Below are 11470 nucleotides of genomic sequence, written 5' to 3' on the forward strand. Positions count from 1 at the left end.
TGCGCTCCCGCACCAGAAGGGCGGCGGGAAGGGCGGGTGGTCTGGGAAGCCGGCCGGGGCCAGGCGTGGTGGAAGTGAGTACCTCTCCCCGCTGCAGCCCCAGACGCCCGAAGGACTGGTCACAGTCCCCCCCCCCCCCCACTTCCTCCCACCGGCGTCTTCCGCCCCCAGATGGACGAGCCGGTGGCGCGGAGCCAGCGCGGAGGTCGCCCCCTCCCCCTCCCCCGCCCGGCCCGCCGCGCAGAGCGCGGTCTAGCACAGACTTTAGGGGGCGGTGTCTTCGGGTGGAGAGGCGGCCAAGAGGGAGGAGGAAGGGGGGAGGGGGTAGCGAAGCCTCCTGCAAGCTATAAAAGAGCGGTCCCGAGTGCCCGGTTCTTGCACTCGCAGGAAAGCCGCTCCGAGCCCGGGGCTGTTTCAAAACCCGGTCGCGCGGTCCGGCCGAGAGGGCAGAGCCCGGCGCAGAGCGAGCGGCACCCCGGTCCAGGCGGAAGCCGAAGAGGGGCTCCCGGCGCCGATCTCCGAGTGGCCCGGTGCCTCCACCCCAGAGGCGTCCCCGGGCGCTTCGGGTCCTCGCAGCAGCCACCCCGCCAGCGCCGGCTGCGCGGCGCCTCCAACTCTGCGCTTCGGAGGAAAACTTCGCGTCCGCAGGCTGCACTGCAGCGCCTCCTCCCAAGTGACCCCGGGAGCCCCGAGTGCGGCTGGTTCTCCGTGAACTTGCAAAGAGTCATAGTAACTGAACTTTAACCATCCGGAGCGTGGCCAGCGAGGCTCTGCACTCCCGACCCAAACAATAGCCTCCTCGCCGGGAGCGCTGCGGCGCGCGGTGCCTCCGGGGGCTCGGGTGCAGCTGGCGGTCCCCGCGGGGTCCCGAAGGCGCATCGCAGGCGGCGACATGGGGAAGGCGGAGCTGGCCAGGTGGTCTCGGGGTCCGCAGCCCGCGTCCGTGCTGCTGCTGCTCGCGGCGGCCGCGGCACTGCTAGTCCTACCGGGCGCGCACGGGCGCCCCGCCGAGGAGGACGAGGAGCTGGTGCTGCCCACAGTGGAGCGCGACCCGGGACACAGGGACACGCACCTCCGCCTGGACGCCTTCGGCCGGCAGCTGAGCCTGGAACTGCAACCCGACCGCGGCTTCCTGGCGCCCGGCTTCACGCTCCAGACCGTGGGACGCAGGCGGGGGTCCGACGCTCCCAGTCCCGACCCCGCCGGCGACCTGGCGCACTGCTTCTACTCCGGCACCGTGAACGGCGATCCCAGCTCCGCCGCGGCCCTGAGCCTGTGCGAGGGCGTGCGCGGCGCCTTCTATCTGCAGGGCGAGGAGTACTTCATCCAGCCCGCGCCCGCCGCCGCCACCGTGCGCCTCGCCCCTGCCGCCGCCGGGGAGGAGCCGCCGACGCGGCCCCAGTTCCATCTCCTGCGGCGGCGGCGGCGGGGCGGCGGCGGGGCCAAGTGCGGGGTTACAGACGAGGAGACTCAGCTCGCGAGGGGCGCGGGGCCAGAGGGCGAGGACTCCGGGGCTCAGTTGCGGCCGAGGGACCCCGCGCCGCAGAGCTCGGGGCAGCCAACAGGTACCAGTCCCAGAAGAATGACTCTCACTTGTGTCTCCATTCATCCCCCTCTCCCCACTCTCTCTGCGCGACTCGACCTAAGAGTAGACTCCAGTTTGTAGGCAGCATGGAGACCTGGCGGGGAGCGCTGAGGCTTGAGGTCCTGCCAGAGCACTTAGTTCCGCTGGCCGGAATAATGAATGATCGAGACAGGACAGACAACCCAATGATTTTCTGCTGACTAAGGCGAAGCCTTTAGACCAGGAAGGGAGAGTTGGTCATGCGACTCTTTCCACCTTAGTCGAGTGTGAGCGTGTGCAACTTCTTCCCATGCAGTTCATGTCGCTGTACCGGCCGTGCATGGGCTCTTTGGTCGCGTTGCAACTTTGCACTAGTTTTGTAACCGCTGCCTGTGCGCGCGCCCTGTGCGCAGAGGAGGGCGGGGATGGAGGGCACGGGGCCGCTGGTGACCTCGAAATGGGCAGCCCTCGAGACTGCACGGCTGCGCTGCGACCTCTGTGCGGCCGCCCTCGGTCCCCTTCCCCATTCAAGAGTCTGACCCCGATGACTAGAGGCGGCCGCGGCTTTCTGCAGAACCTGCTTGGGAGGTCTTTGCCCTGCTGGCCCCGCCTCCCCGCGCCTCCCACCCGGCATCCCGGGTTGCGCTCCCTCTCGCGGCCATAATTCTGCTCTCTGTTGAACGTTAGTCACCGCTAATCCTGCTTCTCCTTCCCCTGCCTCCCTGTTGTGTGGAGTGCTTACTGTCCAGTTCTTTCCATCCTCTCACTTTGGTGCCTTTGCTCTTCTTTAACTTCCTCGCATGTCTTGTTTGAGAATTTCTCCACTCTCCCCAGCACATCTGCTCCTTGAAGCAGTTAGGTGGTTACACAGCCCAGTTCCCTGGGGGCCGAGTTTCAGGAGTTGAAGGGCCCTGGACTAAATCCGAGGCAGGGACTTAATTCCCTGGGGCAGCTGGAGTGGGGCAATAGGCTGCTGGGCAGGGTGGGTGGTCTTTTTGCCTGGATTTGGCAGGAGCAGCGCACCCCAGGGACCCCTGGAATGAGATTGCAGAGCAGTGCAGGCTGAGAGATTCCTGGAGGCCGGCCCCTTGGCAGACGCCCCAGCCCTGCCCTGGGCCTTCCACGTGGAGCCCGATGATCTCATTCAGGATTTGAGCCCTGGCCTGTGAAAGAGTGACTCAGGGCCTCTGCCTGCTGCCCTTGCTCCAAGTTTTTTACTACAGCTGGGGAGGAAGGTGTACATACTGCCTTGTTCTGAGGGTAGGATTTGCAGGAGGACTAAAGAAATCCCGCTCACCAAAAAAAAATAAAAATAAAAAATTAACAAATACATTTTTTAAAAGCAAAGCCTGACCCCTCAGAGGAGCACATGGCCATTTTATTTAAAGTAAAGGAGAAAACTTTAAAAATAACATTTTCGGTGAACGGCGATGCAAATATTTTTGTTATTGTTGCCCTGGGTGTATTTCTGTTTTATTTGCCATGACTGGTTAGGCTTTCCTTATATACACTGGGGAGGTGATTATTCTCGGCTAGACTGCCCCTGAGCAAACTATCTTTCTTGTTCCTTTCCAGGAAGTGGGAGCGTGAGAAAGAAGCGATTTGTGTCCAGCCCCCGTTATGTGGAAACCATGCTGGTGGCTGACCAGTCCATGGCAGAGTTCCACGGCAGTGGCCTCAAGAACTACCTCCTCACCTTGTTCTCGGTGGCCGCCAGGTTGTACAAGCACCCCAGCATTCGCAATTCGGTGAGCCTGGTGGTCGTGAAGATCCTGGTCATCTATGAGGAACAAAAGGGACCAGAAGTGACTTCCAACGCGGCCCTCACTCTGCGCAACTTCTGCAACTGGCAGAAACAGCACAACCCGCCCAGTGACCGAGATGCCGAACACTATGACACGGCGATTCTTTTCACCAGGCAGGTGAGAGGAAGACAGGGCTAAGTATGACAGGGCCCCCTGGGGAGTGCACTTGGTGACAAATGTCGGTAAGGCATGTCACCAGTTTTCGGCACTTGCATTTTTTTAATTGGCTAGTGTGCTCAGTCCATCTCCTAATTTCTTCTACAATTATAATAGCTCAAGTTGCACAGTCCTGTTTGAATAGCATTAGGAAAAAATATTGGTGAAAGTCACACAGAATACCCTAAAAGGACAGCTCAGCAACAATGAATGTAGATGCTCCAAGACATATGTGAAGATACACCTTGCCCCGACAGATCCCAAAGTTCATGGGATGTCCCTATTAATCAGGAAGTACCTTTGTCCTTGTAGGACCTGTGTGGCACCCAGACATGTGACACCCTCGGGATGGCTGATGTTGGAACTGTCTGTGATCCCAGCAGAAGCTGCTCTGTCATCGAAGATGATGGCTTACAAGCTGCCTTCACCACAGCCCATGAATTGGGTGAGTCTGTTTTAGAGTAAGAGCTAAGCTCAGTTTACGAATGCAAACTGAAAAACAAGATATTAATTTGAGAGAGTCTGTAGGTTATATTGCTGTGTTAGGTGCTAGGGCTATTTAGAAATTGCAGAAAATATGTTTTAATTGTTCTAAACATGATCATCTTTATTAGAATACCAATAAGATCATTGGAGCTATGGACATTTGGAGATTGTACATTTTTGTTTACACTCTAAAATGTAGACATTGTGTAGACATTGTCTCCAAAACAGGTGTTTTTTTTCTCTAGAAATATCCCTATTTGGAATAAAATGCTGCACATTTACCTATGTTCTCATGTGAGTTTCGGATTGCTTCTTAGGCCACGTGTTTAACATGCCGCACGATGATGCGAAGCAGTGTGCCAGCATCAATGTCAACCGGGATTCCCACCTGATGGCGTCCATGCTTTCCAACTTGGACCGCAGCCAGCCCTGGTCTCCCTGCAGCGCCTACATGATCACCTCATTTCTGGACAACGGTCACGGTAAGACGCTCCAACGACTCTTTCCACGTGGCATCCAACCTCCTGTATGTAAAGTTCTAATTAAACAGGCTCATTTTTTCTTTTTTTGTTCTTGATATTTTCCTTCAAGATTACTTTCACTGCCAAGCGCATGCCTTTTTAGATCTTAATTCCAATAAAAGATACATGAATTTGAATTTTTAGCAGAACAGTCATTTCCTGTCATTGCAGAAATAGCCCAGTGAGGATAATGTCTTCATTTCAGTTTATCTTCATTTCAATTTCTCTGGCATCTTCTCCAAAAGTTTGACAGCCTTTAACTAGCTTTGCTATATATTATCTCTTATGATACATATTTGCTGGAATTGATCTACCCCCTACATGCTTTCATTTATCATTTATTAATAATGGTTAATAGTTGGGCTTTTTGTTTATTTTGTTTTTGCAGGGGAATGTTTGATGGACAAGCCCCAGAGCCCCATGCAGCTCCCCTCTGACCTTCCTGGGACCTTGTATGATGCCAACCGGCAGTGCCAGTTTACGTTTGGGGAAGACTCCAAACACTGCCCCGATGCAGCCAGCACGTGCACCACCCTCTGGTGCACGGGCACCTCTGGGGGGCTGCTGGTGTGCCAAACCAAACACTTCCCTTGGGCGGACGGCACCAGCTGTGGCGAAGGGAAATGGTGTGTCAACAGCAAGTGTGTGAACAAGACTGACAAGAAGCATTTTGATGTGAGTTTCCTACTCATGTTCATGCTCCTTTCAAATCCGGAATCGAATAGAGTGATGCCAAAATGTCTGATGGCACGTTAAACACCCCAACTCTGTTCTCGGGCCGGGAAGATAGATTCTTTTCGTAATTGATTCTTTATCTCGTATTTTTCTCTTTTATTCCCTAAGAAGGTCTCTGTAGAGAATTCTAATCTGATGACTTGTGTCCCCATGTAGACACCTGTTCATGGAAGCTGGGGGCCATGGGGACCCTGGGGAGATTGCTCGAGAACCTGTGGTGGAGGCGTTCAGTACACAATGAGGGAATGTGACAACCCAGTCCCCAAGAACGGAGGGAAGTACTGTGAAGGCAAGCGAGTGCGCTACAGATCATGTAACATTGAGGACTGTCCAGACAACAACGGTGAGTGAAAATGGGCGAAAAAGCTGTGCCCCCCAAGAGGCAGTGAAGGGATGGAGACTGATAATGCCGTTCTATCCTTCTCTTTCCAGGCAAAACCTTTAGAGAGGAGCAGTGCGAGGCACACAACGAGTTCTCCAAAGCTTCCTTTGGGAGTGGGCCCGCAGTGGAGTGGACACCCAAATACGCTGGGGTCTCCCCAAAGGACAGGTGCAAGCTCATCTGTCAAGCCAAAGGCATTGGCTACTTCTTCGTTCTGCAGCCCAAGGTAGTAACTTTTCCACTTACTTTTTGCCTAAGACCCAACGCCTTGGCTCGCTACCTTTTCATGCAACCTATAGGCACTTCTTTAATCTGTATATTAATGTGTTCAATTTCAAATTAGACTTCATTTTCTTCGGCATACCTCAGCCAGATGTGTTTGGTATTGTTTAGAGTGATGAATGAAGCTGAATTTAGCACTGAGGATTCTTGCAATTTCTTATTATTCTTATAAACAAGAGCCCTTTACTAGGCTAGATCAATGATGTTTTAGCATGACAGCCAACCAGTAGTTTTGGAAAATAGCCCAGGCACGGTCCAAAGTACTCATTACTGGTTGACTAGCAGGAGCATGTGCAAACAGACTTACTAAAATGGAAGTCTGAGCCTTGATACCTTTTGTGTTTAAGAACATATATGGAACTAGCAAAAGCATCATATTACTGTTGTACTTAGGGGATAAACTGGCTGAGGTAAAATGTGGTATTAAATTTGGTTGAAATCTCATGTGTCATTATCACTGTAGGCCATAAAAATATTCCCCACTTGCAAATTCAATATTTAGTAAGTGATTTATTCAGCACCTACTTATTCAGGCATTATCCTGAGGATACAGCCGTGAAAAATTGACAAAAAAATCCGCTTTCATTGATCTTAGGTAGAAGTCAGATAGGTCAATAAATAATAAAAAATGTGTGATTTTTTCAGATGTCTGTATGTACTATGGGGAAAAAAGACAGAGAAGGGTAGTATATAGCATGTATAGAGTACCGTTTTATTGCAATGGTCAGGAAATCGGAGATGTGAGGTTAATGAGGGAAAATTTTGTAGTTTCCTACATGTAGCTCCATGTCAAACCTGGTTAGTGTGTGACACCAGATACCTGTTCTTCCTTTCTCAGGTGGTAGATGGTACTCCATGCAGCCCCGACTCCACCTCTGTGTGCGTGCAAGGGCAGTGTGTAAAAGCTGGTTGTGATCGCATCATAGACTCCAAAAAGAAATTTGACAAATGTGGCATTTGTGGAGGAAATGGATCCACATGCAAGAAAATATCAGGATCGGCTACCAGTTCAAAGTAAGTTTGAAAAAGCCGTACTCCCAAAGATCCTATCATTTAGATGTTCCTTTGTACAGGTCTGGTAAAAATTGTCTTCTAAATGATTAGCTAAACCATACAAAGAGCCAGTGAATGAGCGATCTTTCTATCTGCTCTTCTTGCCTGCAGTCCTGGCTATCATGACATTGTCACCATCCCGGCGGGAGCCACAAACATTGAAGTGAAACAACGGAACCAGAGGGGATCCAGAAACACTGGCAGCTTCCTCGCCATCAAAGCCGCCGATGGCACATACATCCTGAATGGCGACTTCACCCTGTCCACCTTAGAGCAGGACATCACGTACAAGGGCACGGCCTTGAGGTACAGCGGCTCCTCTGCGGCGCTGGAAAGAATCCGCAGCTTCAGCCCCCTCAAGGAGCCCTTGACCATCCAGGTCCTCACAGTGGGCAATGCCCTCCGGCCGAAAATTAAATACACCTATTTCGTGAAGAAGAAGAAGGAGCCTTTCAATGCCATCCCTACCTTCTCAGAGTGGGTCATCGAAGAGTGGGGCGAATGCTCAAAGTCCTGTGGGCAGGGGGTGCAGAGGAGACGGGTGGAGTGCCGAGACCTCAACGGGCAGCCTGCCTCGGAGTGTGCCAAGGAAGTGAAGCCAGCCAGCACCCGCCCCTGCGCGGACCTGCCCTGCCCCCACTGGCAGCTGGGGGACTGGTCCCCCTGTTCCAAGACTTGTGGGAAGGGCTACAAAAAGAGGACCTTGCAGTGTCTGGCCCACGATGGGGGGGTGCTGGCCCACGAGAGCTGCGATCCTTTAAAGAAGCCTAAACATTACATAGACTTTTGCACCATGGCAGAGTGCAGTTAAGCGGGCTGAGTGTGGAGGGGAAGATGAGGTGAGGAAGGGCTGAGGCACTGAAATCAAGAAGGCTGGAGGGATCCAGTAGACCTTGCTGGTGATGTTCCAATCCCTGTTCCCTGGTACTGATTCAATACATGGTGTCCTGGGGGTTGGGGAGGCAAAGCAAGAGAACAATGAGATTCTTAGCTTAAGGTGTGGCTTACTTTATGTCACTCGCAATGGAGGGAGAAAGGAGTCCAAAGAGGAGCTTTGACCAGCACTGTTTATGATTGCGATGGTTTCAGAGAATGTTTATGTCATCTTTTCTACCGAGAGTTAAGAACTGAAGGATGTCCACCATGGAGAAAAAAGTTGAGCATGTCCAGTGACTCCATCATTACCTTTTTGCGCCATTCTCCCGTCTTTGTACATTTATTATGACCAAGAAACAAGTCCTGTGTTTGTAAAAATGCACTGAGTCTCTAGGGGGAAAACAGCAGCGATGTATCGGGTGCTGGTAAATCCAGAGGAGGCACCCCCAGCTCGGTACCTCCCACCTTCCTTCCCTCCTTGTGTAAGCCTACCTTAGGAATGTGCATGTGAAAAACCAGTCTGAGTCTCAAGAAAGTCAGTGAGATCACGCAAACAAGGAAGTAATGCCAGAACAAGAAAGGGGTGAGCGCAACAGGGTCCCCAGTGTTTGGGGACAGTGAGGTCCTTTGTCTCATGATGGGGAGGCTACTGAGGGGTAGCAGGTCCATCCCCAGCAGCTGGTCCAGCAGTCATATCCTGGTGAATGTCTGTTCAGCTCTTCTACTATGAAAGAGGATGACTTTTTCCATGTGTATATAGTAAAATATGTTACTATAAATTCTATGTACTTTATAAGTATTGGTTTGTGTGTTCCTTCTGAGAAGGACTATAGTATGTAATAAATGCCTATAATAACATATTTATTTTTATACATTTCTTTTTAATGATAAAACTCTTAAGTTATACCGTGATTGTAAAAGGGCATATAAAAAATAGAGTATTTATACAATATATGTTACTAGAAATAATAAAAGAACACTTTTCGAATATGTGTGTATTTTTTTTTAAGTGGGAATTTATTTCTAGGAAGGAAATCCGAGGCTTAAATACTGAATTTGAAGAATGGACATTTTCTTAAATTCTTTGGAAATAAGATTTCATTCTAATGAAATGTATTTTATATATCCTGGATTGTGTGATTGTTGCAAAGAAAGGAAGGTATGGTATCTTTGGTGGTAGATAGGTTTGTTACTCATGTATAATATATACAAATGATTGGCAGACTTTTTCTGTAAAAGAGCCAGATCATAAATACTTTTGGCTTTGTGGCCCATACCATCTCTGCCCCAACTACTTCAGTGTGCTGTTGTAGCATGAAGACAGCCATGGGCAACACATAAATGAATGGGTATGGCAGTGTTCTAATAAAATTTTATTTACAAAAACAGGCAGTGGGCCAAATTTGTTCTTTGGGTATAGTTTACTGACCTCTGATGTATACCATAAATAAAGTGGGAAAAGATGGGATTCTGGAAGTATGTGGAATTCATATGTCTTCCTCAACTATATCACATGATGTTATATGAAAGTACTTAACTACTGCCGAAACCAGTTTGGTTCAGTGGATAGAGCGTCGGCCTGCGGACTCAAGGGTCCCAGGTTGGATTCCGGTCAAGGGCATGTACCTGGGTTGCGGGCACATCCCCAGTAGGAGATGTGCAGGAGGCAGCTGATCGATGTTTCTCTCTCATCGATGTTTCTAACTCTCTATCCCTCTCCCTTCCTCTCTGTAAAAAAATCAATAAAATATATTAAAAAAAAAAAGAAAGTACTTAACTACTGAGTAGAAAACGGTGCCTTAAATTACATTAATAGACATGCATGGTAAGTGGAGCCTGCCAAATGTCCCACTTTCTCATCAGAAATACCTGAGGTGTAGTAGAGACACCCTGGAACACCAATGACACTCCGGGTAGACTTTTGTGAATGACTGTATTCTAAGTACTAAATGGTACATCAATTGTTTTAAAAGTATAGACTTCTTCCAAAGTACCTACCTTTCTCCCAGGAAATAGTTGATGCACTAGAAGACTTGGATTATATGGTTAGCCACATACACTTCCAACTTCACACTTCATCTTTCTCTTCACCGTCCTTCAAATAGTCTCCTCAAATAGTTCTATGTAACTTGCTAACTTCAGTTTCAGAGGATAATTCGCCCTTCAGAATTACGCAGTGTTCTTCCTCTGAGCAACTGAACGTAAGATTCTTTGGAGCCAGGTGTATAAGTCAGATAGCAGGGCAGGGGAAGGGAGAGTCAGGTTAGTCTCTGGTTTCATATTTTACTACTTCCTGGGCCTCTGAGCCAAAAAGTAAAAGTCAAATCTTTTCACACTGGGAACTAGCTGTGGTCCCATAGAATTCCGTTAGCCATCGGATTTGGCCATGTGCTTAATCACCAGTGGTCTAAGGTGATGTCTACCACAATTACGTTTTTGCTTAACATTACTATGGTACTCAGTAAGCGATGTGCCCTCACCCTCAATCACTCTACAAGCTATTTGATAAAATGAGATAAATGTACCTAAAATGATAACCCACAATATAAAGAAGTCATCTTCAGATCTGGCCCAACTCACTGATGAGTTAATGTGTCTTTGAAAAGGCTCGCATTGATTTGACATAGTCAGCCAAGGAGACTGAAGTTCAGGACACAAAGATAAAAACAGTCAAAAGGTTTTCCATTGTTCTCTGCATATTCAATGCCAAACAACTTTCTAAGTCACCACTTTATGTTTTTAGCCCTTTGCTGATGAGATTTTTCTTTTATCAATAAACCGAGCAGTTAAAAAATTTTGACAGCAAAGAGAGTTTAGTTCAAAACACATCTGGTTTTGTGAGATTGATCAGGAACCTGCTTAAAAAGATGAACTATTTTGTGCTCGCTCATGGTACAGATATAAATGATGAGCTGGCATAATGCTGAATATTAATTAAAATACTCAATTTGGAAAGCACTCAATAGGCACTTTCTCTAGCATTCCAACTACAAGCAAAATTTTTGAATCAGAGCTTTCATGCAGAAATGGACAAAAATCGTTCCTAATTTTTGCTCCTTATTTAATCTGCCTTTAGAAGAGGTCTTTACATGACTTAGGAATAATAAACAACACCCACAATTTGCTAATCTCATTGGTTTTTTAAATGAAAGAAAAAGCAAAAATTATTAATGCAAAGGTGGGGGTGCTAGATCTATCAAGAAAATTGACCAAAGGTATCTCAGTATAAAGCATAGTCTGTCCTGCCATACACAGACTTTTGTGACATGAGTGAGCTCAAATGATATTGGCAGAGATGCAAACAGTAAAACATGGAAGATGCTTTGGCTTATCAACAAAATCATAACTGAAGGATAGAAATTTCTTATATTTGGAGTTATCAAAGGACATCATTTCATTTTTTAATTTGGTAATTAGGTAATATAAATGAATGATACTTCTTAGAAGCAAATACCCAAACATCTCTCTTCATAGAGAGAGGATGTATGTAATATTTGATCCATAAAGAAAATAATGGAAAGCAAAAAATAAGGTGACCGAATTACAATCACATTATCCTGACAATACATTGTTAAACTTTCCTATTCAAAGACAAATACCTTCAGGATGT

General features: G+C 48.4%; 1 protein-coding gene across 1 annotated transcript; it reads left to right on the plus strand.

Annotated features, from left to right (window-relative positions):
* Window positions 1–377: 377 nt before the first annotated feature.
* On the plus strand, window positions 378–9241 carry ADAMTS1 (ADAM metallopeptidase with thrombospondin type 1 motif 1). Its single transcript, XM_081087580.1, has 9 exons — window positions 378–1565; window positions 3140–3486; window positions 3838–3970; window positions 4329–4493; window positions 4921–5207; window positions 5424–5610; window positions 5700–5875; window positions 6770–6945; window positions 7096–9241. The coding sequence occupies exons 1-9, from the start codon at window positions 893–895 to the stop codon at window positions 7793–7795; spliced, it is 2844 nt and encodes a 947-aa protein (XP_080943706.1). The 5' UTR covers window positions 378–892; the 3' UTR covers window positions 7796–9241.
* Window positions 9242–11470: the final 2229 nt, after the last annotated feature.

This window comes from Myotis nattereri (assembly GCF_964212035.1).
Source record: "Myotis nattereri genome assembly, chromosome: 3".
Lineage (NCBI taxonomy): Eukaryota > Metazoa > Chordata > Mammalia > Chiroptera > Vespertilionidae > Myotis > Myotis nattereri.